At 63.1% G+C, this 27,513-nt stretch overlaps 2 protein-coding genes across 8 annotated transcripts in view; one reads left to right on the top strand and one right to left on the bottom strand.

The window, feature by feature from the left end:
• Positions 1-15,763, top strand: part of SPTB (spectrin beta, erythrocytic) — a 24,034-nt gene extending 8,271 nt beyond the window's left edge. Inside the window, exons 13-35 of one of the 3 annotated variants that reach the window (XM_030483566.1) lie at positions 51-912; positions 1,355-1,492; positions 2,087-2,846; positions 3,180-3,382; positions 3,484-3,574; positions 3,645-3,791; positions 3,878-4,141; positions 4,484-4,699; positions 4,787-4,876; positions 4,973-5,248; positions 6,147-6,277; positions 6,549-6,753; positions 6,833-7,207; positions 7,877-8,121; positions 8,603-8,741; positions 8,818-8,902; positions 10,839-11,035; positions 11,117-11,226; positions 11,568-11,649; positions 13,252-13,409; positions 13,881-14,054; positions 14,144-14,186; positions 14,812-15,763. In XM_030483566.1, coding sequence (XP_030339426.1) covers positions 51-912; positions 1,355-1,492; positions 2,087-2,846; positions 3,180-3,382; positions 3,484-3,574; positions 3,645-3,791; positions 3,878-4,141; positions 4,484-4,699; positions 4,787-4,876; positions 4,973-5,248; positions 6,147-6,277; positions 6,549-6,753; positions 6,833-7,207; positions 7,877-8,121; positions 8,603-8,741; positions 8,818-8,902; positions 10,839-11,035; positions 11,117-11,226; positions 11,568-11,649; positions 13,252-13,409; positions 13,881-14,054; positions 14,144-14,186; positions 14,812-14,976 — 5,156 coding nt within the window. In that variant the 3' untranslated portion in view covers positions 14,977-15,763. Of the gene's footprint in view, positions 1-50; positions 913-1,354; positions 1,493-2,086; positions 2,847-3,179; positions 3,383-3,483; positions 3,575-3,644; positions 3,792-3,877; positions 4,142-4,483; positions 4,700-4,786; positions 4,877-4,972; positions 5,249-6,146; positions 6,278-6,548; positions 6,754-6,832; positions 7,208-7,876; positions 8,122-8,602; positions 8,742-8,817; positions 8,903-10,044; positions 10,113-10,838; positions 11,036-11,116; positions 11,227-11,567; positions 11,823-13,251; positions 13,410-13,880; positions 14,055-14,143; positions 14,187-14,811 lie in introns of those variants that run through there. The other 2 variants (XM_030483564.1, XM_030483565.2) reach the window with 2 other exon arrangements.
• Positions 15,712-27,513, bottom strand: PLEKHG3 (pleckstrin homology and RhoGEF domain containing G3). 5 transcript variants are annotated; one of them, XM_030483584.1, is made up of 18 exons: positions 27,472-27,513; positions 23,920-24,230; positions 23,740-23,840; positions 23,173-23,242; positions 23,042-23,088; positions 22,830-22,980; positions 22,016-22,150; positions 21,760-21,942; positions 20,842-20,934; positions 20,675-20,761; positions 20,537-20,570; positions 20,346-20,453; positions 20,010-20,084; positions 19,202-19,240; positions 19,082-19,089; positions 18,800-18,985; positions 18,307-18,378; positions 15,712-18,234 (listed from the first exon to the last, which is right to left on the bottom strand). In XM_030483584.1, exons 1-18 carry the CDS (start codon positions 27,485-27,487, stop codon positions 16,519-16,521), a joined length of 3,432 nt encoding a protein of 1,143 aa, XP_030339444.1. In that variant the 5' UTR covers positions 27,488-27,513; the 3' UTR covers positions 15,712-16,518. The 5 variants fall into 5 exon arrangements, with proteins under 5 accessions (XP_030339444.1, XP_030339445.1, XP_030339443.1 ...); XM_030483585.1 differs by lacking the exon at positions 27,472-27,513 and adding an exon at positions 26,783-26,832; XM_030483583.1 differs by lacking the exon at positions 27,472-27,513 and adding an exon at positions 24,317-25,932.

Genomic DNA, 27,513 nt, shown 5'->3' with positions numbered 1-27,513 from the left:
GCCGGGTTGGATATGCCCTGCTGATGGTCACCCACCTCATTCCCTTCCAGGCTACCGCCCCTGCGACCCCAAAGTGATCCGTGACCGCGTGAGCCACTTGGAGATGTGCCGCCGGGAGCTGCAGGCGCTGGCAGCCCGTCGGAGAGCCTTACTGGAGCAATCCCGCTCCCTCTGGATGTGCCTGTGGGAGCTGGACGAGGCGGAAAGCTGGATCAAGGAGCAGGATCAGCTTTACTCCTCGCTGGACTTCGGGAAGGACCTGCCGGGCGTGCTGCTGCTGCGGCGCCGGCACGAAACCTTCGAGGCGGAGCTGCGGAGCCGCGGGGCGCGGCTGGAGCGGGCGCTGGCGGCCGGCGAGGGGCTGGCGGGGCCGGCGGCGGGGAGGCTGCGGGAGCGGAGCGCCGCGGTGCGGGCGCTGTGGGCGCAGCTGGAGGAGCTGGCGGCGTTCCGGCGGCGCGGCTTGAGCCAGGCCGAGGGTTTCTTCCAGTTCCAGGTGGAAGCAGAGGAGCTGGCGGAGGCGCTGCGGGATGCGCGGCGCAGAGCGGGCGCCACGGAGCTGGGGCAGGATGAATCCCGCACCCGCGTCCTGCTGCGGCAGCACCAGGAGCTGCTGGAGGAGCTGGAGGGAGCCCGGGTGCGGTTGGAGAAGTTGTCCCAACAAGCGGAGGGGTTCCCGGCGGAGCTGCGCGCCGGCCCCGAGGCGCAGAGCCGGCTCCTGGCCCTGCTGGAGCTGCACGCAGAGGCGGCCGCGCTGGCCGAGCGCAGGGGCAGGCAGCTGCGGGATGCGCTCGACCTCTACATTGTGTTTGGGGAGAGTGATGCTTGTCACCTCTGTATGGAATCCAAGGAGACCTGGTTGAGGCAGCTGGAGGTTCCCCAGGCCCTGGAGGACCTGGATGTGGTGCAGCACAGGTAAGAGTTCCCGTGATGTGTCCTGAGTTGCTGCCCATTCTCAGCCTGGGGAGCTGGAGTGTTCAGCCTGGAGAAGAGAAGGCTCCTGAAGGGGAGACCTTAGAGCAGCTCCAGGGCCTAAAGGGGCTCCAGGAAACCTGGAGAGGGGCTTTGGACAAGGGCCTGTAGGGACAGGACAAGGGGAATGGCTTTAACCTGCCAGAGGGGAGATTGAGATGAGCTCTGAGGCAGAAGCTCTTCCCTGTGAGGGTGCTGAGGCACTGGCACAGGGTGCCCAGAGAAGCTGTGGCTGCCCCATCCCTGGCAGTGTTCAAGGCCAGGTTGGACACGGGCTTGGAGCAACCTGCTCTAGTGGAAGGTATCCCTGCCCGTGGCAGGGGGTTGGGACTGGAGGAGCTTTAAGCTCCCTGCCAACACAAACCATTCCATGGTGTCCCTGCAGGCTGGATGGGCTGGAGCAGGAGATGGCCACCGTGGCTTCCCAAATCACTACTGTCAACCAGGCAGCTGATGGTCTGCTGGCAAGTGGTCACCCGCGCAGCCCCCAGGTCCGGCAGTGCCAGGAGCAGCTCAACGAGAGGTACGGTGATGGGTGACACTGGGATGAGTGGCTGACAACTGTGTGCAGTTCTGGTGTCCTCAGCGTAAGGACATGGAGATGTTGGAGCAAGTCCAGAGGAGGCCATGAGGATGGTCAGGGGCTGGAGCACCTCCCATATGGAGACAGGCTGAGAGAGCTGAGCTTGATCAGCCTGGAGAAGAGAAGGCTCCGGGGACACTTTAGAGCAGCTCCCAGTGTCTAAAGGGGCTACAGGGATGCTGGGGAGGGACTCTTCATCAGGGATTGGAGTGACGGGACAAGGGGGAATGGGTTTAAACTGAAACAGGGGAGATTTAGGTTGGATATAAGGCAGAAATTCTTCCCTGTAAGGGTGCTGAGGCACTGGCACAGGGTGCCCAGAGAAGCTGTGGCTGCCCCATCCCTGGCAGTGTTCAAGGCCAGGTTGGACACAGGGGCTTGGAGCAACCTGCTCTAGTGAAAGGTGTCCCTGCCCGTGGCAGGGGGTTGGGACTGGAGGAGCTTTAAGCTCCCTTCCAACACAAACCATTCCATGTCTCTATGACACCGGGATGCTCGAGCTGGTCCCCTCCATCACCCCCCATCTCCCCGCAGGTGGGACCGGTTCTGGGCACTGGTATCGGAGCGCCGCCGGGCCGTGGGCTCAGCCTTGCGCTTCCTCAACTACCGCCTGGAGTGCGAGGAGACCCGCCAATGGCTGCAGAGCAAGACCCAGGTCGTGCAGGCCACCGCCGAGCTGGGCCGGGACTTGGCCGGCGTCTTGGCCACCCAACGCAAGCTCTATGGCATCGAGCGGGAGCTGGCGCTCACCGAGGGCCGCCTGGCCACACTGCGCTCCGACGCTGACCAAGTAGCCCAGGAACGGCCCAAGGTGGCCACGGAGGTGTCGGAGCGGCTGGAAGCAGCAGTGGCCGCTTGGGATGAGCTTCAGGCAGCCCTTGGGGAGCAGGCAGCATCCCTGGGGGAAGCGGGGCAGCTCCGGCGCTTCCTGCAGGACCTGGATGACTTCCAAGCGTGGCTGTTCGGGGCTCAGAAAGCCGTGGCAGCCACCAACGAGGTACCGGCATCGCTGTCCGAGGCCGAGGAGCTGCTGCGGCAGCACGAGGCGGCGAGGAGGGATGCGGAGGAGCATGCACCCGCCTTCAGTGCACTGGTGGAGGCTGGGCAGAGGGTGGTCGGGGAGCAGACGGACCCACAGTACGAGGGGCTGCGGCAGCGCCTGCGTGGTGTGGAGGACGGGTGGGCTGCCCTGGGCAGGATGGCAGAGGCTCGGCAGCGCTTCCTCACCCAGTGCTGCGGCTTCCAAGAGTTCCTGCATGATGCCAAGCAGGCGGAGATCCTCCTCACCAACCAGGTGGGTGACCAAGCAAGGTCCTACGGGGGTTCAGACTTAAACAGGAGAAGTTTAGATTAGATACAAGGAAGAAGTTCTTTACAGTGAGGGTGGTGAGGCACTGGAATGGGTTGCCCAGGGAGGTTGTGAATGCTCCATCCCTGGCAGTGTTCAAGGCCAGGCTGGATGGAGTCTTGGGTGACATGGTTTAGTGCAAGGTGTCCTTGCCCATGGCAGGGGGTTGGAAATAGATGATCTTAAGGTCCTTTCCAACCCAAACCATTCTATGATTCTATGATTCCTGGCTCATGGGCACCTCAAGAAGGTGTTGACCCCATGGTGTGTCCCCACCAGGAGTACACATTGGCGCACCTCGACCTGCCCAGCACGCTGGAGGGCTCGGCCACCGCGTTGCGCCGGTTCCAGGAGTTCCGTGCCAGCATGGAGAGCAATGCTGAGAAGGTCCCCAAGGCAGTGAATGGTGGCACCAAGCTGGTGACCGAGGGCAATATCTTTGCTGAGAAGATCGCTGAGAAGTGCCAAGCCCTCCAGGAGCGGTGAGTCCGGTGCGGGGCCAGCGGGCATCATGGGCTCATGGTGGTTGAGATCGTGCCATGAGCATCATTGACCCCATGCCCATCTCTGGTTGTCCTGCCAGGCACGGAGCCGTCATGGCCAAGGCAGAGGAGGCAGCAGATTTGCTGCAGGACAACCATGAGCTGCAGACCTTCCTGCAGAGCTGCCGTGAGGTAGGCACATGGCATGGCCAGTGGCACCAGGGGGTCCCACCAGCCGAGCCCTAACACTTCTTATCCACAGCTTGAAGCCTGGATGGATGAGAAGATGCTGACGGCACAGGATGCATCCTATGGTGAAGCCCGTGGTCTCCATGGTCGGTGGCAGAAGCACCAGGCGTTCATGGCTGAGCTGGAAGCCAACAAGGGCTGGTTGGAGAAGATTGAGACGGTGAGTGCCCATGGGTTGGATGGGAGGTCCTTGAACCACCATTAAGGCTCGTTGTGGTGGCCACCAACCCTTTGGTGTTGCGGCAGGAGGGGCAGGAGCTGGCGCGCCGCAAGCCGCGGCACAGCGAGGTGGTGGCGCGGCGCCTGGAGGAGCTGCACCAGCGCTGGGACAGGCTCTGGGAGGCTGCCCAGGACAAGGGCCGGCAGCTCTTCGAGGCCGATCGTGCGGCGCTGTACGCACGGAGCTATGGGGAGCTGGAGACGTGGCTGGGCCGTGCCGAGCAGGAGCTGCGGGCCACTGAGCACGCCAAGGACCTCACCGCCACCAACGTGCTGCTCAAGAGGCTAACGGTGGGTTGGGGGCACTGCCAGCGTGGTGGAAGGGTGGTGATGCTTCACTATTGCCTATGGTTTGGGGTGTGTTGCTCCATGTATGGGGTGAAAGAGGGGTCTGGGGTGGTGGGTGATGTCCCCAAATGGAGCTGGTTGGTGTTTTGGGGGTCCCCGTCCTGGTTCTGCCCCCCAAACTCACATGGTTCTGCCCTATGCTCCATCCCTGGTGGTGTTCAAGGCCAGGTTGGATGGAGTCTTGGGTGATATGGTTTAAAGTGTGGTGTCCCTGCCCGTGGCAAGGGTTGGAACTGGATGACCTTAAGGTCCTTTCCAACCCGAACCATTCTATGATTCTACCAGAGATTGGAAGAGCAAGTGGGAACGTGGATGAAGGAGCTGGAGGAGCTGGGATTACAGGATCCACCCCTCGTCGGGGATGTGACGGATGGTGACAGGCACGACCAGAGGCTCCGGCAGCGATGCCTCGAGCTGCTGGAGCCACTGCAGAGGAGAAGGAAGGAGCTGGAGACTGCCAAGGCCATGTACCAGCTTGGGAGGGACCTGGAGGACGAGACGGTGAGCATCCTCTTCATGGCGGGGTCCAGCGTGCCAGGGGGCACCTACGGGTGCCACACGGTGCTCAATGGGTGCTGTCACCTCCAGCTTTGGGTGCAAGAGCGGCTGCCTCTGGCAAGGTCAACGGAGCATGGCACCGACCTGCCCAGCGTGCAGCGCCTGGCCAAGAGGAACGAGGTGAGTCTGGGTGCAGAGATAGCACCCATCACACCAGTGGGTCCCATGGGATCACTCATCCCATGGGATCACCCTGATCACCCATCCCAATGGCAGACGCTGCAGAAGGAGCTGTCGGGACATGCCCCGCGCCTGTCCGAGGTGCTGAGCAGGGCTGAGGTGGCCATGAGCGGTGAGGAGCCGAGCCCGGAGGTGGAGACACGGATGTGGGAACTGCGGGAGCTGTGGGAGAAGCTCCAGGAGGAGGTGTCTGCACGGCAGCAGCGCCTGCGGGAGGCTGGGGAGGCCCAGCAGTACTACATGGATGCTGGAGAGGCCGAGGCTTGGATCAGCGAGCAGGAGCTCTTCATGGGAGCTGAGGAGAAGCCCAAGGTGAGGGGTGGCCCCGTGTGGTGCTTCTGTGTCTTGGGGGGGCTCCGTGGTGTGTTAGTACATCCTGTGTTAACCCAGAACATGTCATGCCATGGTGCTGAACATCTCTCATCTATGGGGACAGGCGGAGAGAGCTGGGCTGGGGCAGCCTGGAGAAGAGAAGGCTCCTGAAGGGGAGACCTTAGAGCAGCTCCAGGGCCTAAAGGGGCTCCAGGAAACCCGGAGAGGGGCTTTGGACAAGGGCCTGTAGGGACAGGCCAAGGGGAATGGCTTTAACCTGCCAGAGGGGAGACTGAGATGAGCTCTGAGGCAGAAGCTCTTCCCTGGGAGGGTGCTGAGGCGCTGGCACAGGGTGCCCGGAGAAGCTGTGGCTGCCCCATCCCTGGCAGTGTTCAAGGCCAGGTTGGACACAGGGGCTTGGAGCAACCTGCTCTAGTGGAAGGTGTCCCTGCCCGTGGCAGGGGGCTGGGACTGGATGAGCTTTAACCTCCCTTCATCCCAAACCATTCCATGCCTCTAGGATTCTATTCTGGTGCCGCAGTGCGTCATGCTGTTACACGCCATCCCATGCCATGCTGTGCCATTACATGTCATCCCATCCCATGCCATGCTCTAACATCTCATGCCATGCCATCCATGCCACCCTATGCCATTCCATTATGAGTCATCCCATGCCATGTCTTGTCATCACATGCCATTACAGGCCATCCCATGCCATGCCATGTTTGGCCATTACCTGCCATCCCATCCATGCCAAGCCATTCTATTACACACCAACCCATACCATACCATGTCATGCCCCCCTGAGCTCCCCACTGCATCAGGTAGAGACAGGCTGTGCCCATAGCATTGGGTGCTGGGGCTGGACTGATGGGTGCTGCTATCTACCCCGCCACAGGACGAGGAGAGCAGCTTGGTGATGCTCAAGAGACACGTGCGGCAGCAGCGGTCCATCGAGGACTATGGCCACACCATCAAGGAGCTGGCGGCGAGGGCTCAGCAGCTGCTTTCTGCCGGCCACCCCGAGGGGTAGGTGCCACCACCGCCTGCCCCCTGTCCCTGGGGTGTCCCCAAGGTGCCCTCAGCACCAGGGTGGGTGCTTTGGCTGGAGCTCCATTGGTGTTCCTCACCCTAGTGGTGGCATTGCCGCGGCTGCCGCAGGGAGGTGGTGGCACAGGGACAGGGAGGGGGTTTGCATAATGGGTCCTTCACCCCAAAACCCCCCCATTTGTCGTCACGGGTGGGTTGGGGACGTGTTTTCTGGGTGAGAACCGGGGTGTCTGTGTGCGGGGCCGCGCAGGGAGCAGATCATCCGGCTGCAGGGCCAAGTGGACAAGCACTACGCGGGGCTGAAGGAGGCGGCCGAGGAGCGCCGCCGGCGCCTGGAGAACATGTCCCACCTCTTCCAGCTGAAGCGGGAGGTGGAAGACCTGGAGCAATGGATCGCTGAGCGTGACGTGGTCGCCTCCTCGCAGGAGATGGGACAGGATCTGGACCACGTCACGGTGAGGGTGCTGGGCTGGGTATGATGGTGCCGGCTGTGGTTTTAGGGGGATGAACTTGACTCTTCCCTCCTTTGTGCAGCTCCTACGGGAGAAGTTTCGGGAGTTTGCCCGTGACACGGGCAGCGTGGGGCAGGAACGCGTGGACCGGGTGAACCTGACCATCGAGGACCTCATCGATGCGGGGCACACGGAGGCAGCCACTATGGCCGAGTGGAAGGATGGGTTGAACGAGAGCTGGGCTGACCTCCTGGAGCTGATCGACACCCGCATGCAGCTCCTGGCCGCCTCCTATGACCTGCACAAGTACTTCTATGATGGTGCTGAGCTGCTGGCTCTCATCAGCTCCCGGCGCCAGGAGCTGCCGCAGGACCTGGGCGAGGACACCAGCTCGGTGGAGGCTTTCCACCGCATGCACAGCGCCTTCGAGCGCGACCTCCGGCTGCTGGAGACGCAGGTGAGGCTGCACCCGAGCTGCGGGATGGATGGTGCTGTGCCACCATGAACCAAGAGCATCCTCTTGTACCAGCCCCAGCGTGGCAGCAGGACCAGGGCAGGGATTGTCCCCCTGTGCTGGGCACTGGTGGGGCTGCACCTCGAATCCTGGGTCAGTTCTGGGCCCCTCACCCCAAGAGAGACATTGAGGGGCTGGAGCGGGGCCAGAGAAGGGCCCCGGAGCTGGTGCAGGGCCTGGAGCACAAGTGTGATGAGGAACGGCTGAGGGACCTGGGGGGGTTCAGTCTGGAGAAGAGAAGGCTCAGGGGGGACCTTCTCGCTCTCTGCAACTGCCTGACAGGAGGATGGAGCCAGGAGGGGGCTGGGCTCTGCTCCCAAGGAACAAGGGATGGGACAAGAGGAAAAGGCCTCAAGCTGCCCCAGGGCAGGTTTAGATGGAGCTGAGGAACAATTCCTTCCCCAGAGGGTGCTCAGGCATTGGAACAGGCTGCCCAGGGCAGGGCTGGAGCCACCGGCCCTGGGGGGGTTTAGAGGACATGTGGATGTGGCTTTTGGTGACATGGGTTAGTGGTGGCCTTGGTAGTGCTAGGGAATGGTTGGAGTTGATGATCTTAAAGCTCTTTCCCAAGCTGGTTGATTCCATGGTTCCATGCTCCCTGTTTCCGAGTAGGTGCAGCAGTTCCAGGACACAGCAGCACGTCTGCAGACCGCCTATGCCGGCGAGAAGGCAACCAGCATCCAGGAGCAGGAGCAGGAGGTGTCCCGAGCGCTGCGGGAGCTGCTGGAGGCGTGCAGCGGGCGCCGGGCCCGGCTGGAGGACACGGCCAACAGGCACCGGTTCTTCAGCACAGCGCGGGACCTGCTGTCCTGGATGGAGAGCATCGTGCGGCAGATCGAGACCCAGGAGAAACCCAGGTACAGCTGAGCCTGGTGGGCTCCCGGTGCTGTTCAGTGGAATAATGGGCTGGGAGAGCTGGGCTGGGGCAGCCTGGAGAAGAGAAGGCTCCTGAAGGGGAGACCTTAGAGCAGCTCCAGGGCCTAAAGGGGCTCCAGGAAACCTGGAGAGGGGCTTTGGACAGGGGCCTGTAGGGACAGGCCAAGGGGAATGGCTTTAACCTGCCAGAGGGGAGACTGAGATGAGCTCTGAGGCAGAAGCTCTTCCCTGTGAGGGTGCTGAGGCGCTGGCACAGGGTGCCCAGAGAAGCTGTGGCTGCCCCATCCCTGGCAGTGTTCAAGGCCAGGTTGGACACAGGGGCTTGGAGCAACCTGCTCTAGTGGAAGGTGTCCCTGCCCGTGGCAGGGAGTTGGGACTGGAGGAGCTTTAAGGTCCCTTCCAACACAAACCATTCCATGGTTCTATGACCCATCACCAATGCCATCACCTCTCTGTCTCCAGAGACGTCTCCTCGGTGGAGCTGCTCATTAAATACCACCAGGGCCTCAAGGCTGAGGTGGACGCCCGGGACAAGAACTTCAGCACCTGCATCGAGCTGGGCAAGAAGTTGCTGCAGCGCAAGCACCAGGAGTCACCCGAGGTGAGGGCAGCCAGGGCTGGGGGGGTACAGCGGGGACGGTGCCACCAGGGCCACCCCTGACCGTGTCCCCCCACAGATCAAAGCGAAGCTGGTGGAGCTGGTGGAGAAGAGGAAAGCCATGATGGAAACGTGGGAGCAGCGCCGGGACCAGCTGCTGTTGTGTGAGTGTGATGGTGGTGCCGGGGTGATGGGGATGTGATGGTGATGGGAGATGTGGTGGTGATGGGGATGTGGTGGTCATGGCGATATGGTGGTGGTGGGGGATGTGGTGGTGTTGGGGATGCAGTGGTGATGGGGATGTGGTGATGGTGATGGGGATGTGGTGGTGATGGGGACGTGGTAGTGATGGGTGATGTGGTGGTGATGGGGATGTGGTGGTGATGGGGATGTAGAAGCGATAGCAATGTGGTGTGATGGGGATGTGGTGGTGCTGATGGGGGTGTGGTGACAGTGATGGGGATGTGGTGGTGATGGGTGATGTGGTGGTGATGGGGATATGGCGGTGATGGAGGATGTGGTGGTGTTGGGGATGCAGTGGTGATGGGGATGTGGTGATGGGGATGTGGTGGTGATGGGTGGTGCAGTGGTGATGGGGATGTGATGGTCATGGGGATGTAGAGGAGATAGGATGTGGTGGTGATGGGGATGCAGTGGTGGTGATGGTGGTGGTGGTGGTAGTGGTGATGGTGATGATGGCTGATGATGGTGATCATGCTGATGGTGATGCTGGCGGGGCTGAGCACTGCCAGGTGTGCCCAAAATACTAAAACCCTCCCAAAACTGACTAAAGGGATTGCTCATAGAACCCAGTAACCAGCCACAGAAGCAGCAGAACTGATCTGCCAGCTGCTCAGGCAGTGTCTGTAAGAGACAGCTCCAAATGAATGTGTTTAACTGAAGGGTCATCATGAAAAATGAAGCTTTTTAAAGTTTCATTGTGCAAATTCAGCTCTGTTGGATCACTGGAAGCTGAGAGAGGAAAGGTTCTGTCACTGTGCCAGTGATGTGCCAAGTGTCACATGCAGGGTTCCAGCCTGCTCGTGCAGTGACAAGATGAAGTGGTGGGAGGTAAAAGTGTTCCTGTGCTTAGCAGGGATGGAGCACTGAGCTGGCTTCATTCTCGCATCACCACTCTCTTGGGTTATGGTGATGGTGGTGATGTGATGATGGTGATGATGGTGGTCACGGTGGGGCTGAGCACTGCTGCCCCTGCCGCAGTGCTGGAGGTGTGCCAGTTGTCCAAGGTGATGATGGTGATGATGGTGATGGTGGCAGGGTCTGAGCGTTGTCGTCCCTGCCGCAGTGCTGGAGGTGTGCCAGTTCTCCTGGGTGAGGATGGGCGGTGATGGGTGGTGATGATGATGATGGTGGCAGTGGCAGGGCCTGAGTGCTCCTATCCCTGCTGCACTGCTCGAGGTGTGTCAGTTCTCCTGGGTGACGATGGTGATGTGATGATGCTGATGATGATGGTGATGGTGATGATGGTTGGTGATGATGATGATGATGGTGGTGGTGATGATGGTGGTGGCAGGGTCTGAGCGCTCCCATCCCCACCACAGTGCTGGAGGTGTGCCAGTTCTCCTGGGTGATGGTGGGTGATAATGGCTGGTGGTGATGATGATGATGATGATGGTGATGGTGGTGATGGTGATGATGGTTGGTGGTGATGATGACGATGGTGGTGATGATGATGGTGGTGGCAGGGTCTGAGCGCTCCCATCCCCACTGCAGTGCTGGTGGTGTGCCAGTTCTCCTGGGTGATGGTGGGTGATGATGGTTGGTGATGATGATGATGATGATGATGGTGATGGTGGTGATGGTGATGATGGTTGGTGATGATGATGATGGTGGTGATGATGATGGTGGTGGCAGGGTCTGAGCGCTCCCATCCCCACCGCAGTGCTGGAGGTGTGCCAGTTCTCCTGGGTGATGGTGGGTGATGATGGGTGGTGATGGTGGTGATGGTTGATGATGATGGTGATGGTGGTGATGGTGATGGTGATGATGGTTGGTGATGATGATGATGGTGGCGATGATGATGGTGGTGGCGATGATGATGGTGGTGGCAGGGTCTGAGCACTCCCATCCCCACCGCAGTGCTGGAGGTGTGCCAGTTCTCCCGCGACGCCTCGGTGGCCGAGTCGTGGCTCATGGCGCAGGAGCCCTACCTGGCCAGCAGCGACTACGGGCAGACGGTGGATGCGGTGGAGAAGCTGCTCAAGCGCCACGAGGCCTTCGAGAAGTCCTCGGCCACGTGGGAGGAGCGCATCGCCGCCCTGCGGAAGCTGACCACGGTGAGGACGGCTCCGCACGGAGCAGGGTCCCCATCCCACGTCCCCACCACCCCCTGACGCCCCTGTCCCCTTCCCTGGCAGCTGGAGCTCCTGGGCGGGCGGATGCTACGTGAGGGGCTGGCGCGGGACGGGACGACGCATTCCGAGGCTCCGGAATACCGCCTGGATCTGGATGGGGAGCTGGGGCCTGGGTAAGAGGTGCTGGCATCGTCCCTGGGTGGATGCGGCCGCAGCTTGGGCAGGCACATGGGTACCATCTGCAGCATCGCTCTTCTCAAAGGGTTTGGTTTGGGAGCAGTAAATCAGTGCAGGGAAAGAGGAAAGGTGAAGGTTGAGTCCCACCATTCCAAAGCTTTCATCCCATGGAGGGGCAGGAGAGCAGCCAGTCCTGGATACAGAGTCATGGAATGGTTTGGGTTGGAAGTGACCTTAAAGCCCATCTAGAGCCGTGGGCAGGGACACCTTCCACTCGAGCAGGTTGCTCCAAGCCCCTGTGTCCAACCTGGCCTTGAACCCTTCCTCCCTGCTGCAGGTCTGAGGAGGAGGATGAGGAGAAGAGGAAGGGCACGAGCACACAGGACACGTCTGCACCCACCACCGATGGACCAGAGCTGGTCAGTTCTCACCTTTAGCTTCCTCCTTCCCCGGCAGCATGGAAAGGTCTCCCTGCATGTCCCATCATCTCCTGGCAAACCCATCACCGTGTTGTGCCGATGGCTCCTGCACCCCCCTTGTCCTCACCTTGTTCCTTGCCTTGAGTTCAATAAATGCTAAATCACCCCAAAAAGGCCCCCTTCCCTTCCCCTCATTCCTGGGGTCCTGCTCCTCAGGACCAGGCCATGGGAGGCTGGCACCCATGGGTGGCTCTGGGCAGAGCTGGGTTATGTGTATGGGATGGGCAGATCCTGGCCACCATCCTCTGCTGTTGGAGGGGCTGTGCGCATCCCTGGAGAGACCCATGGGGCCACCACATGGGCCTGTGGCATCTGGCTCTGCCCCAGCATGGAGGGGACAACAGGCAAAGCTGCCCATGGACACACAGCAATGGAGCTTCTGGCTCACATCATGGCATGTGGCACTGGGGTGTTGGCTCTCCTTGGGCATCATCACCCCATGGGGATGTCACCCTGTGAGGCATCATCACACTAAGGGGCATCATCACCCCAAGGAGCATCATCACTGTATGGGGCATGGTCACTCCATTGGGATGTCACCCTATGAGGCAACACCACACCAAGAGATATCATCACTCTATGGGGCATGGTCACCCCGTGGGACATTGTCACCCTACAAGGCATCAACAACCTGTAGGGCATCACTATTTCACATGGAATCATCACCCCACAGGGCATTGCCACCCTCAGGCACTGTCACCCCCATGTGCCAACCACCTTGTGCTTGCTGCCACCCCCTCCACTCCTGCCTGCTCTGCCTGCCTGGGGACACGGGCATCTTCTGCTCCTCCTGCCTGCTTGGGGACAGCATTGCTTTGGGTTGCTCTGCCTGCTTGGGGACAGGAACCTCTTCTGCTTCCCCTGCCTGCTTGGGGACACAGGCATGCTCTGGCTCCTTGGGGACAGGGTCCCCTCTGCCTGCTTGGGGACATGGCCATTTCCACCTGCTTGGGGACATAACCCTTCCCTGCCTGCCTGGGGACACGGCCACCTCCTGGCTGCAGGGACATGTCCCTGCTCCCATTCCTCTTGTCAGGACACACTGTAGGACACTGTGGTGCCAGCAGACACATGCCCACCCATGGATGCATGACAGGACGGGCACCCTGGCATCACCAAGCCCTTCCTGTGGCACCCAGTGCCTGCCCTGGACTGGGACCCCATTCACTGGTCACCACAGCCCCCAACTGGCCACATCCATCCCCTGCTGTCCCCAAGCCCCCTTGGTAAGGGACAACACCGTGGTGGCTCCCAGGGCCGTGTCTCAACCCCATTACCCCAGATCTGGGGTCCCTCTCACCACACTGAGCCCAGGGGTGTCCCCATGGTGCTCCTTCTCCCATGGCTCCACCATGTCCCGTGTCACTGGTGTCCTCCCAGTACCCACCACCACCCCTGCACTGGAGCTGGTGGGGTCACCATCAACAATACCTGGCACCCACCACCGCGGGGACAAGGACCACTGTGTGAGGTGCCACCAGGGGAGGGGACAGCCCCTGGGGCTGTGCCTGTTGGTGGTGACGGGCTGTTGCTTGGCGGCAGCTGACGTGCCTGGTGGGTGATGAGGAGCCGGCATCGCCGCGGCGGGATGAGCTGGAGGAGCCGGCGACGCTCCCGGCCCGCGCCAGCAACATCCAGCTGGAGGGATACCTCGGCCGCAAGCACGACCTGGAGGCAGCCACCAAGCGGGCGTCCAACCGGTAGGAGCGGTGGTGGTGGTGATGGTGATGGTGGTGTTGATGGAACTAGATGATCTCAAGGTCCTTTCCAACCCTAACTATTCTATGGTTCTATGGTTCTATGATGGTGATGGTGCTGATGATGGCAATGGTGATGATGGCGATGGTGGTAATGGCGATGGTGGTGATGGTGATGATGATGGTGATGATGGTGATGATGAAACTAGATGACCTTAAGGTCCTTTCCAACCCTAACTGTTCTATGATCCTATCATGGTGATGGTGGTGATGATGCGATGGTGGTGGTGGCGATGGGGATGAAGGCGATGGTGGTGATGATGGAACTAGATGATCTTAGATGATCTTAAGCTCCTTTCCAACCCTAACTGTTCTATGATCCTATCATGGTGATGGTGGTGATGATGGCAATGGCGATGGTGGTGGTGATGGTGGTGGTGATGGTGCTGATGGTGATGGAGCGGTGTGGTGCAGGTCGTGGAGCACGCGGTACTGCGTGCTGCGGGGAGGCCAGCTCGCCTTCTTCAAGGACGCCAAGAGCCGGGCTCTGGGGCTGCCCTGCCATGGGGAGGAGCCTTTGGGGCTGCAGGACGCCTCCTGCGAGGTGGCCGCTGGCTACAAGAAGAAGAAGCACGTCTTCAAGCTCAGGTACAGCCCCCGTGTGGTGTGGGGTGGTGTGGGGTGATGTGGGGTGGGTTGGCACACACAGCACCTGCCTCACTGTACTCTGTCCCCAGGCTCAGCAATGGCAGCGAGTGGCTCTTCCATGGCAAGGATGAGGTGAGGGATGTCCAGGGGGACATAGAGGGGTCTGGAGGTGCCCAGGGGGTAGAGGGGACCAATGGTGCCCAGGGGGACACAGGGGGGATGGAGCCGTGGCGAGGGGGACAGAGGGTGTCTGATGATGCTCAGGGGATATGGGGCTGGCCAGAGATGTCCATGGGGACAGAGGGTGGCTGATGGGACACAGGTGACACCAGTGGTGACCCAAGGGGACAGGGTGGCCTGTAGTGCCCAGTAGCAGTCAACAGTGCCCAGTGGCTGGCACTGCTTGTGGGGCTACAGAGTAGAGAGGGGGGCCATGGTGGGGGGCTGCTGGTACCCATGGGCTGGCCAGAGGTGCCATAAGAACACAGTGGGGAACTGGTGATGCCTGGGGGGCCATGGGGTGGCTGGGGGTGCCATCAGGACATGGTATGGGGCTGGTGATGCTTGGGAGGACATGGGGTGGCTGGTGGTACCCATGGGCTATGGTGTGGCAATAGGTGCCACAGGGACATGGTGTGGAACTGATGGTACCCATGGGCCATGGGGTGGCTGTGGGAGATGTGGGGCAGCCGGCGGCACCCGGGAAGGTGCTGGAGGTCCAGGGCAGCCCCCGTTAACCCGGTGCCCGTGTCCCCAGGAGGAGCTGCAGGCCTGGCTGCAGGGGCTGAGCGCGGCCATCGGCGAGTGCCAGGGCTGGCGGGGCAAGGCGCAGAGCCTGCCCCCCGCCACGGCCCCCTCCGCGGCCCCCCTGCCCCGCAGGGACAAGGAGAAACGCTTCAGCTTCTTCCCCAAGAAGAAATAACCCCCCCAGGAGCTGGGGGACACGTGTGCGCGCAGGGACACGCGTGTGCGCACGTGTCATATGTGCAGCCATGTCTATGGGGGCAGCTGATGGGCTTCACACGTGTGCTCCTGCATCCCGTGCCATCGGGGCACACGCGTATGTGGGCTCACCTCTATGTACAGCAGCACATATGTGTGCGTTGAACACGTGCCCGTGTGCACGTGTGTCACGTCTATATATATATATTTATATTTATATATATATTTACATGCTTAACAGTATGCACACACACACGGGGGTGAGCACGGATGTACATGTATGTCCCCGTGTGCACACACGTGTGTGTGTACATGTGTAACTTGCCCCTCCAGGCGTGTGCCCCCCCCATACACACACCCAGGGGTGTGCAGCAGCCCCGTGCACACGTGTCCCTGCATGCACACACGTGTCCCTGCATGCACACACGCGTGTCCCCGCATGCAGGAGCACCCACGGCCATGGGTGTAGTGCCCCCCCCCCCCAAGCACCCACTCGGGGGGCTGCCATGGGTGCCCCCCCAAGCCATACCCCCCCTACACTGCATGGGTGCAGAGGGGGCACCCATGGGCACCAACCAAAGAGCGTCGGCATGGGGGGCACCGCTCGCCATCACCCACCTCCCCGTGTCCCCCCCCACCGGGGTATGGGGGGACCCCCTCCCTGCACTCCACGGGCACCCCGGGGTGATGGGGGTGACCAGAGAGGAACTTTTGGTTCAGATTTGGGTTTTTTTGTTGGATTTTTGATAATAAAGATGTGAAAGCGAGCGGGGCACAGCGCTGGCGGGACACTGGGGGTGGGGGACATGGGGTGACCCCGCTCCTGGGCACATTGGGGGTCCCCAGGGTGCTCCTTGTCCCAAGCAATCTGGGGGTCTATAGGTCATTCCTTCTCCTTGATGAGTGGGGTCCATGGGGTGCCTCTTCTCCCAGGTAGGTTGGAGGCCCACAGGATGCCCCTTCTTCTGGGCAACCTGGGGGTCCCTTTTTCCAGGTAGGTTGGAGGTCCATTGGGTGCTCCTTCTCCTGGGTGAGTTGGGTGTCTATGGGGTGCCCCTTCTTTGAGTAGATTGAAGGTCCATGGGGTGCCCCTTCTTCCACATAAGTTGGAGATCCACAGGGTCCCCCTTCTCCTGGGCAGGTTGGGGGTCCATAGAATGCTGCTTCATCTACGTGAGCTGGAGGTCCATGGGGTGTCCCTTCTCCTGGGCAAGTTGGGGATCCATGGGGTGCCCCTTTTTCCAGATAGGTTGGAGGGCCATAGGGTGTCCCTTTTCCTTGATGAGCTGGGGGTCCCTGGGGTGCTCCTTACCCTGGGCAAATTGGGAGTCCATGGGGTGCCCCTTCTTCCAGGTAGGTTGGAGGCCCCTATGGTGCTCCTGCTCCTGCATGAGGGGTGCTCCTTCTTCCACATAAATTAGAGGTCCATGGGGCTCCCCGTCTCCCGGGCAGGCTGAGCACCCATGGGCTGGGTGCCCCTTCCCGGGGGTCCATGTTTCACCCCATCTCCCCTCTTCCTCCCCTAGCTGGCAGCGTCGAGGCTCTGAAACTTCTGCCTTAGGTCCCTGACGAGGCCGTGCCGGGGGGGCTGCGGGACATGGAGGGGCTGCGGGTCTCCGGGGGGCTGTGATGCAGCGGGGGGCTCGGGGCAGCGCCGCCGGTACTCCTCGGACGCCTGGTACGCTTTACATCGCTCCACCACCGCCTTCAAGCAGATCTTCTCCCGTGTGGTGGGCGAGCGGATCTGCACGTAGCTGTGGGGCTCGGGGGGGGCCGGTATCTTCTCCAGCACCAGCACCCGCTGCCCGGCCCCGAGGGGCGCCTCCGCTGCCACCCATAGCGCCCCATCGCTGCCGTGCCGCGCCGGCACCGGGGTGCTGGGTCCTCCGCCGGCCTCAGCGCTCCGGCTGCGGCCGCTGCCGCGCTCCTTCTCGGCCGGGCGCCCCCCGCGGCCCGGTCCCTCCGGTGCCGAGCGGCTGCGGGTCACCGGCGGCGGCCGCGCGGCGCCGAAGCGGGCTCGGAGCTCCCGCACGTCGGGCCAAGGGAAGGGCTCGGCGGTGCCGGGGCTCAAGGGGCTGTCCCCGAGCAGCGACGGGGACACGGGCAGCGCCCCCGGCCGCGGCACAGCGCATGAGGCGTCCGCGTCCGGCTGCGCCGGGGCACGGCGGGTACCGGCGCGGCGGCTCTTGATGCGGAGGCTGTATTGCCGTGCTAGCTGATACACCTTGGTGCCGGGGTGCGACGGGGGCAGCAGGAGCCGCGGTGGGGGCGCAACCGGTGGCTCTTCGTTCCCAGTGCCCAAATCATCATCCTCCAGGATGAGGAGCGGCTCCGGGGTATGGATCCTGTTTTCAGGGGTCTGAATCCCGTTCCTAGGGCTCTGGATCCCATTCTCCGGGGTCTGGATCCTGTTTTCAGGGGTCTGGATCTCGTTCTTGGGGCTCTGGACCCTGTTTTCAGGGGTCTGGATCCTGTTTTCTGGGGTCTGGATCCCGTTCTTGGGGCTCTGGATCCTGTTTTCGGGGGTCTGGATCCTGTTTTCAGGGGTCTGGATCCTGTTTTCAGGGGTCTGGATCCCGTTCTTGGGGCTCTGGATCCCATTCTCCTGGCACAGCTCATCCAGTGCCACCACGGGACACACTGGTGCTGGGTGCACGGGGGGCTCCGGGCTCAGCGGGGGCCACGGGAGGCTGTTGAAGCGGGACACGGAGCTCCTCACCAGCCCCTTGGGGATGAAGGACAGGCTCTCGCGGCGGCAGACGCTGAAGCCGGTGTCCCGGTGCTCAGCGTTGCCGTAGTAGCTCTTGATCTTATCGAGGAGCAACCGGTCCCGGTTGGAGAGCAGCGACCCCCGGCGGGCTCCGGGGAAGGGCTCGGGTGAAGGGACGGCACCGGGGGACCCCCCGGGCTCCCCGGTTTCAACGGGGAGGCCGCTCCCATCCAGGCTGAGGGCGCTGCCGCCGTGGCTGCCCGGCCGCGCCGACGGTCCCTCCAGGGCCAGGCTGCTGCGCCGGGACAAGCTGCCGCCGCCACCGAAGCGCTCGGCGATGACACTGGCCTGGTCCAGCACCGAGGGCGGCAGGATGCTGCCGGAGGCTCCATCATCATCCTCCTCCTCCTCCTCGCTGCTCAGCACCTGCAAATCCTCCGCACCGCGCTGCGGCAGCGCCGGGGTCCCCATCGAGGACGGGGCTGTGGGTGCCTCCGGCACCTCGGGGTGCTCCCCCGTGCTGCCGGCCTGCGGAGGGGGCACGGCGTGGGTGCTGGGTCCATTGGGACCCCCGTGCTGGGGCTGTGGGGCTGCACTGACCTTCTCACAGCTCCCCGGGCCCCAACTGCTTGGTCGCTTGGGTGGCTCTGGCATCAGTGGGTGCCCCCCAGCCTGGGGAGAGCAAATGGTGGGGGGTCAGGAGATGGAGAGGGGGTCAGTCCCAGCCATACTATGGCTGTGGACCCCTGAGTGGGCCCAGGAGCAATACAGGGTGCCCCAAGAGTGATGCAGGGTGCTCTGGAAGTGATGTTGGGTACCCCAGCAATGATACAGGATGCCCTGGGAACAATATGGTTTGCCCCAAGAATGATGTGGGTGCCCTGGGAGTGATGTTGGGTGCCCTGGGAACATTATGGAGTGCCCCAGGAGTGATGCTGGGTGCACTGGGAACAATATGGGGTGTCCTAGGAGTGATGCTGGGTGCCACAGGAGTGAAGTGGGGTGGCCTAGGAACAATATGGGGTGCCTCAGGAGTGACGTGGGTGCCCTGTGTACCACTACCAGTGGGTGTCCATCCCAGGTTTTGGGGTACCTGCTCCTCCTGGGGTTCCATCAGCAGCTCCTCGGCCCCAGGCAGCTCCTCCTGACTGTCCCTGCCCAATTCCTCCTCTTCCTCCTGCTCCTCTTCCTCCTCCACCAGGCCCTCGGCTGCTGCCCAGGCTCTGGGGTGCTGGGGGGGCTCCCCCATTGCCAGCAGAGCCCCGTCGCTGCCCGCATGCTACCGGGGGGGGGAGCACCGGGCTCAGCACCATGTCCCCGGTGTGCCAGGGCTGGGGGCACCGGGCACCCCAACCACCCCATACTGCAGCCTTACCTTGAGCCCTGCCAGAGAGAGAGAAAAGGGGAAGTTGGGGGGGGCAGCAGCCCAAAGTGCCCCCCTGCACCCCCAGCCCCGCTGCCTGCACCCAGGGGTGCCAGCACCCGTGCTGCTCACCTTGCTCACCCAGGTGCCGCAGGATCTGCTTGGCCGGCTCTGTGGGGAGAGGGTGGGCATCCAAACGGGGTGATGGTGGCACCAACCCCATGTCCCCCAAGCCCAGCAGCATCCCAGTCCTCCAACCCCATCCCGAATCCCATTGGCACCCTACTCCATCCCTAATTCCATTGTCATACCATCCCAAATCCCATTGGCATTCCATCACAAATCCCATCGGCATCCCACCCCATTCCAAATCCCATCGGCATCCCACCCCATCCCAAATCCCATTGGCATCCCACCCTGTCCCAAATCCCACTGGATCTCACCCCATCCCAAACCCCTTTGACATCCCACCCCATCCCAAACCCCAGTGGCATTTCATCCCAAATCCCATCGGCATCCCATCCCATCCCAAACCCCACTGGCATCTCACCACATCCCAAACCCCACTGGCATCCCACCCTGTCCCAAATCCCATTAGATCTCACCCCATCTCAAACCCCATTGGCACCCTACCCCATCCCAAATCCCATTGGCTTTTCATCCCAAATCCCATTGGCATTCCATTCCAAACTCCATTGGCATCCCACCCCATGCTAAATCCCATTGGATCTCACCCCATCCCAAACCCCTTTGGCATCCCACCCCATCCCAAACTCCATTGGCATCCTACCCCATCTCAAATCCCATTGGCATTCCATCCCAAACCCCATTGGCATTCCATCCCAAATCCCATTAGCATTCCACCCCAAACCCCACTGGATCCCACCCATGCCAAACCCCATCGTCACCCCAACCACCCCTCTCCCAGCTGCATCCGCACCCGACTGCCTGCGCCCCGTGTGCCCGTGCAGCCGCTCCGGTGACATCTCGGTGTGATCCCGATGCTGGAAGGGCTCTATGGGGACAGGGACACCCCACATCAGTGCTGGCACCCCGTGGGCATCGCTGTGACCAGTGGCTTCACCACGGGTAAGGGATGGTGACGGTGGTGATGGGGTGGCGGTGGTGAGGGGGTGGCGGTGGTGATGGGGTGGCGGTGATGATGGGGTGACGGTGGTGATGGGGTGGCGGTGGTGAGGGGGTGGCGGTGGTGAGGGGGTGATGGTGGTGAGGGGGTGACGGTGGTGATGGGGACACGGTGACACGCGGCGCTCACCCGATTGGCGCCGGCCCTGGCACGGCTCAGCCATGGGCTCATCCAGGGGCTGGCAGGACCAGCTCTTCTTCAGGCGCTCGGGGCTGCAGCGGGGCAGGCGAGGGGGGTCTGCGGGGACAGGGGGTGACAATGGGGGGCGCTGGGGACAGACGAGGGCAGGGAGGGGACCGTGGGGCGCTGTCGGCACTCACAGAACAGATCCATCTCCAGGATGGCTTCTTTAGCCTGGGGAGGAGGGAGGATGGAGAGAGATGGGGTGAAGATGGGGTGAAGCCACCCCATTGTGCCTGGTGGGACCCCAGCATGGGGACTGTCCCCCCCAAACTCACCTTCTGCGGGATGATGGCGTGGTGGTTCTCCAGGATGAGCCGCTTGATGTGGTGGGTCCACACGCGCTTCTCCTCCACGCTCTTGGCCTGGGGGGGCACGGGGAGGGCAGTGGGGTTGGGAAGAGGGTCCCAAGGGTGTCCTCACACCTCGCCCTGTGCGCACCTACCTGCAGGCTGTGCTGCTGCTTGATGTGCTTGTAGTGAGCCAGGCTGAAGCAGAGCGAGTCCCGCGTGCTCTCGATCAGCATCAGCGAGGAGCACTGAGGGAGAGGGTGTCAGAGACCCAGCACAGCACCCACCATCCCCAGCACCCACCAGTTACCCCAATCCCAGCACCCATCGTGGTCCCCACCACCCACCAGTCGTCAGCATCCGCAGCACCCACCAGTCACCCCTATTCCCTAACCTCCTTGGGTCCCCATCCCCAGCATCCATCCTGGTTCTCCAACACCCCTCAGGGTTCTCATCCCCAGCACACACCAGTCTCCCTCATCCCAGCACCCATCCTGGTCCCCACCATCACCAGCACCGATCAGTCACCCCCCGGGCTCCCCATTCCTAGCACCCATCCTGGTCTCCACTATCCCCAGCACCCACCAGTCACCCCTATCCTCAGCATCCACCAGTCCCCACCATCCCCACCACCCACCAGTTACCACCATCCCCAGCATCTCCTGGTCCCCCCTTCCCACACACCAAAGGCTTCCCATCCCCAGCATCCACCAGTCACCCCCATCTGAGCACCCATCCTGGTCCCCACCATCCCAGCACCCACCAGTCCCCCCCATCCCCAATATCCCATGGTCCCCCATCCCCAGCACCCACCAGTCACCCCCATCACCCATTTTGGTCCCCCATCCCCAGCACCCACCAGTTACTCCCATCACCCATCCTGGTCCCCCATCCCCAGCAGCCACCATCCCCAACACCCCCTGGTCTCCCATCCCCAGCACCCATCAATTTCCCTTATCTGCAGCACCCATCCTGGTCCCCTGCCCCTGGCATCCACCAGTCACCCCCATCCCTGCACCCCTTGGGGTTCCCATCCCCAGCACCCACAAGTCACCCCTATCCCCAGCACCTACCGGGATGTGGCTCTTGTAGACGTAGTGGTCCCCGCGGCGCTTGGTGATGAGAAGGGTCTTGTCGAAGAGGAAGACGGCGCGCTCGTGGCGCGCGCGCTGCACGCGGAACGTCCCCTCCAGCACGAGCTCCCCGTAGCTGGTCAGATCCGGCCCCTTCCAGCCCAGCAGCAACGACTGGATCTCCTGCAGTGGTCCATGGGCATCACCGGGTCACCCAGCGCCACGGTGGCGCCCGCCCGGTGCCGCCGGCACCCACCTGCTGCCGGATGGCGTGCTCGTGCTTGCGCTTCATGTCGTTGATGTACCAGGCCACGCAGGTCATGGTGTCGATGGCCTCCAGCACCACCTCGTAGTCATCCCCGGACTTGTGCTCGAAGTGCTTGGCGATCTCCTGCCGGCACAGGACGTGGTGTCAGCGTGGTGCCAGGCAGGGGGACCGGGGTATCCCTGTGCCGTGCTGGGTGCGTGCGTTGTGCCAGGGAAAGGGGCTGTGCTGGGTGCTTGTGCCGGGTGCTTGTGCCATGCAGGGTGTTCATGCTGGGTCAGGGGATCGGGTTGTGCCAGGGTTGTGCCACACTGGGTGCCTGTGCCATGCCATGCAGCCATGCCACACCAGGCACCCAGACTATGCAAGGTCTCCATGCCATGCACCCATGCCATTGCCACGCACCCAGACCATGCCAAGTGCCCACGGTATGCACCCATGCCCCAGTAAGTGCCCATGCCATGCTGGCTGCCAGTGCCATGGCAGGCATCCATGCCATACTAGGTGCCCTTGCTGTGCTAGGTGCCCATGCCATGGTGGGCACCCATGCCATGTCCCCATGCTATACCAGGCACCCAGACCATGCCAGGTCTCTATGCCAAGCACTCATACCACACTGGGTGCCTATGTCATGCCAAGCACCCATCCCATGCCATGCACCCATGCCATACTCGGTGCTTGTGTGATACTGAGTGCCCGTGCCATGCATCCATGCTATGTCTTCATGCCATACTGGTGCCCATGCCAGGCACCCATGCCATGTCCCCATGCCACACTGGTGCCCGTGCCGCACGCAGCGCCTCACCTGGAGCAGGAGATGGTACTTGAGGATCCTCTGGACGGGCTTGAGCAGGTAGGCACCGAGGGGCAGCGCGTGGCGCAGCCGCTCCTGGCACTCGCGGAGGAACCGCGCCTGGGCCTTGCTCCTCATGCACTCGGCCAGCGCCGCCACCGAGCTGCGGGCAGGGAGCGGGTCAGCCCCTGCACACCCCCTGCCCGCCCCAACCCGACACTCACCTGGGGTAGTTGTTGCAGTACTGGGTGTAGATGGAGAACTCCTGGCTCTGCGGGCAATGGGAGCGCGGTGAGAGCCCGCTATGGTCCCTGTTCCCCCCTCCCATGCTGCCCAGCACCGTGCCCACCCTTACCCGGGTGACAAAGCAGATGGCCACGGCCACCGGGTCACTGGCGCAGCTCTCCAGGTTCTGCAGCAGGGTGCTGGGGGGGACAGAGGGGATGGGTGATCATAGCACCATGGAATGGTTTGGGTTGAAGGGAGGTTAAAGCTCATCCAGTTCCAACCCCCTGCCACAGGCAGGGACACCTTCCACTAGAGCAGGTTGCTCCAAGCCCCTGTGTCCAACCTGGCCTTGAACACTGCCAGGGATGGGGCAGCCACAGCTTCTCTGGGCACCCTGTGCCAGCGCCTCAGCACCCTCACAGGGAAGAGCTTCTGCCTCAGAGCTCATCACAATCTCCCCTCTGGCAGGTTAAAGCCATTCCCCTTGGCCTGTCCTTACAGGCCCTTGTCCAAAGCCCCTCTCCAGGTTTCCTGGAGCCCTTTTAGGCACTGGAGCTGCTCTAAGGTCTCCCCTTCGGGAGCGTTCTCTTCTCCAGGCTGAACACCTCAATGTTCTCAGCATGTCTGAAGGCAGAATCCCCCCTCCCATCCACACCATGGGGTGGCACCATCATGTCCCCCCCCCAGCACCCACCTGCTGAGCTCATAGATGTCCTCGATGTTCCCAAAGAGCGCGCTGACCTGCTCCGGCCGCAGCACCGGCTCCTCCGCGTCGATGATCTTACCCAGGTAACCCTGATGGACAACACGGTGACACCAATGGCACCGGTGCAACCAGCCGGGCCCCCCCATAGCCCCATCCCAGGGCACCCACCTCCACGATGCTGCGCAGGTCACGGGCATAGGTCCGCTCCGACTCCACAATCTCCAGCACCACCCGCCCCAGGTAACTGGGCTCAGCACCGGGGCCACCGAATGGTGCCAGGGGGTGCCCACCGAGGGGCACCGGCCACCCCCCCGGGGCAGCGTTGTTGTTGCTGTTGTGCAGCCCCTCGGCCCACGGCTCGGCCCCACTCCCGGTTGGATCCTCCATGGCGCAGCCGGGATGCGGCACCGCGCTCAGGGCAGGGTGCTGAGGGCAGGCGGGCACCGGCATGCCGGCATCCCCTGGCACCGGCGGGGGGTCTGGGGGGAGAGTGGTGTGGTTATGGGGTGCGGAGACACCCCGAGGTCTGGGCTGTGTTTGGGGTTGAGGGGGGTTCATACTGCACCATGAAGAGCCCTTGGGTTGACTTGATGGCCGAATCCTGCAGGCCGAAGTGCCAGCATCCCCAAACCCCCAAATTCCTCAGTTATGGATCAACTAAGGCAGGATACAGCCCATCCGGGTCCTGGCCAAGGCCTCCCACCCACTGGTAGCATTGAGATTTGGGGGTCCCCCCCACAACCCCTTACCCCAGTGCCGGATAGTACATTCCAGGACCTGGTGACAGTGCTCCCAAAGGACACAGCACCCCAGTGGGACAAATGCCACGGCCACACCGAGCCCCAACCCGCGGCACCACGCCGGGGCCGTGCGTCACCGCCGCGCCCCTGGGACACCTTCCTGGTGAGCTCAGCACCGGCTCGCCCTTCCGGACCACCGGAGCCACCGGGATCCTCCCGCGGCACCGAAACCGCTCGGTGCCACCGGGGTCGGGGCACCCAAACCCCATCCGTTGGCAGCAATGTGGCTGTTGGCCAAGGGACAGTGTGTGACCCAGCGGGCGGGCAGCCCCGGGGACGGTGACCTTCAGCCGGGCCACGTGCCGGTGGTGGGGCGGCCCGAGCCCCCCGGCACTGGGGGTGCCAGCACCGAACCGGTCAGGCCGGTTCCCGCCAGCGCCTCCCCATCGTGCAGCATGGCCGCGATCCCGCCGCCACCGCCCTCCCCATGGCTTCCCTGTGCGAGCCCCCAGAACCCCACCGTGGTGCCCCCCAAAGTGGGGCCCGGCCCCATATCCACCCGTTGTGCCACAGCTGGGGGTCCCCAGACGCTGGCGCAGCTGGTTCTGCCATAGGGCACCCCCTCAGCACCATGGAGCTGCGGGGTTTGGGGAGCAGCACCCCCCAAACCCCAAATCCTTCTGCTTTGCCCTACAGCCCCCCTGACCGGGGGGACTGAGCCCCATGGGCACTGGGGACACCAGACCTGCAGCATCACCCCATAGAGTCTGACCCCCATCACCACCTATGCCAGGGGACGGGAAGGGGCACTCGGGTGGCACTGGGGGGGCACACAGCTGCCCCATGCCCACCATAGGAGGACACTGATACCCCCAACGTGATGCCCAGCCCGGGATTTGCAGCCACTGCAGCTCATCCCCAATGGCCACCCCCGGCTGCCCTAATCCGCTCAGGATTACAGCACCGGCCCCACGTCACCAGCACCGCAGCCACTCGCCTCAGACCCACCACCTCCTCCAGTGAGGATTAGCCCTGACCTTCACCCCCAGCCCCGCCATGGGGCACAGGGACCCCCCCGGGGTGCCGAGCTGGATGCAGCCCCTGGGTGCTGCCCCAATGGGGTGCTCCCATTTGGCTCCGGTGTGGTGGATCCCCAAAACGGGTCAGTTTCCAGCGGGAAACCGAGGCAGGGGCCGGGTTAGTTGTTCCCGACGTGGGAAGCGGGATCTTTCCCCTGTTGCACATTCCTGCGCGGGATGCAGGGCACAAGGCACGGCCCACGGTGCTTTCCCAGGCCCCGGCACGGCGCGGCACGGCACAGGCAAGGCCGGGGGTGCCGGCTCGGGCAAGCGGCCGAGCCAAGGCCAGCCTTGGCGGAGCCATATAAGGGCAGGAGCTTCACCATTTCCAAGCGTTTTCCAAGGATCCCGGCGCTCCCTGGGAACGGGGACGGTCGCTGCGGGCTCCAGCGCAGCTGCCGCGGCTCGGCGCGCCCGGCGCTCCCGGCCCCGGCTGGCACCGCGGGCACCCGCTGCTGCTGGCACCGCTGCCCCGCGGGGTCCCGCACCACCGGTGCCGCGGTCCCGGGGCACCGTGCGGCTGACAAAGCCTCGTAGTGCCCGTGGGGTCCTAGGTGGCCAATAAGCACCTAATGCCACCGGAGGGGTGAAAAGAACCCCCCGCCCCACATGTGGATGGAGGTCCCCGTGTGGGACCCACACCCCAGACCCCGGGGGCCACCCCACATGCTGCAGCCGCTGTCCTGCGCCCCTCGGATGGGCCTGGGGTCCCCCCCAGCCCCATGGCTGCCTGCTCTTGTGGCTCCCAGCACCCCCAGGACCCGCTGTCCTCTGGGACCCACAGCTCTGCCCCATAGCTCGCTGGGACACTCCACCCCCTCCAGCACCCAGAGCTCCTGCCCCACTGGGATCCACGGCCTTGGGCACCCCGGGACCCACAGCTCCCATCCCATAGAGACCCACAGCTCCTGACCCACTGAGACACACGGCACCAGCCCCATCGGTGCCCACAGCACCGGGCCCCACTGCTCCCTATCGCACAGACCCACGACAATGTAACGGCTCCCGCCCCACCGCGACCCACGGATCCGGTTCCATTGGGATGCGATGGATCCCACACCACCAGCACCCACGGCACCGGGACCGATGGGTCCCGCCTCACCGGGACCGGGCCCGACACCTCCCACCCCACCCGACCCCCGTGTCCCGGCTCCCGCCGGCGCGCCCCGTCTCCGCGCGCCCCCGTTCCCGCGCGCCCCGGGCCGGACTCACCGCGCGCCGCCGCCGCCGCCGCCCCGGCCCGTCCGTGCCCGCAGGAAGCGGCGGGAGAGCCCCGGGGGCGGGGACTGCGGCCGCCCCGCCCGGGCCGCCGGGCTGCCCCGCGCCGACCGGCCGCGCCGCGACCGCGGACCGACCGGTGTGGTCCCGGTGCGGCCCCGGTATAGCCCCGGTATAGCGCTGGGTACGGTCCGGGCACGGTCCCGGTACAGTGTTGGTCACGGCCCCAGTATGATCCCAGTACAGTTCCGGTACAGCCCCAGTACGGTGCCGGGTACCGTCCAGGCATTGGTGCTGGTACGGTCCCAGTACGGTACCAGTGTGATGCTGGGCATGGTCCCGGTGTAATCCCGGTATGGTCCCAATATAGTGCTGAGCACAGCCCTGGTGTGATCCCAGCACTGTTCCAGTATGGTCCCAGTACAGCCCTGGTGTGGTGCTGGGCACAGCCCCGCTATGGTCCCGGTATTGTGCTGGGCACGGTTCAGGCATAGTCCTGGTATTGTCCCAGTATGGTCCCAGTGTGGTGCTGGGCTTGCCCTGGTGTGATCCCAGTATGTTCCCAGTACACTTCCAGTGCGTTCCCAGTATTGTCCTGGGCACAGCCCTGGTACGGTCCCGGGGTGCCCTTAGCGTGATGTGGGGGGACCCTGCACCCACCGGGGCACCCCATGGGGTCCTACCAGTGCCACTGGTCATGGGGCCACCAGCGCCATGGGGCAGAT

This window comes from Strigops habroptila, chromosome 4, assembly GCF_004027225.2.
Source record: "Strigops habroptila isolate Jane chromosome 4, bStrHab1.2.pri, whole genome shotgun sequence".
NCBI lineage: Eukaryota > Metazoa > Chordata > Aves > Psittaciformes > Psittacidae > Strigops > Strigops habroptila.
Note: the sequence above shows the minus strand (reverse complement) of the source record. Positions and strands in the feature narration are given on the sequence as shown.

What these genes read in the sequence shown, in the direction of transcription:
- PLEKHG3 (XM_030483582.1), bottom strand. Translation starts at nt 24,309, where the DNA reads ATGAACCCCCCTCAACCCCAAACACAGCCCAGACCTCGGGGTGTCTCC. An exon ending in TACTGCAACAACTACCCCAG is followed by an intron (nt 22,981 to 23,041) that starts GTGAGTGTCGGG and finishes CCCTGCCCGCAG; the next exon opens with CTCGGTGGCGGCGCTGGCCG. An exon ending in CACGGGGCGCAGGCAGTCGG is followed by an intron (nt 19,241 to 20,009) that starts GTGCGGATGCAG and finishes CTCTCCCCACAG; the next exon opens with AGCCGGCCAAGCAGATCCTG.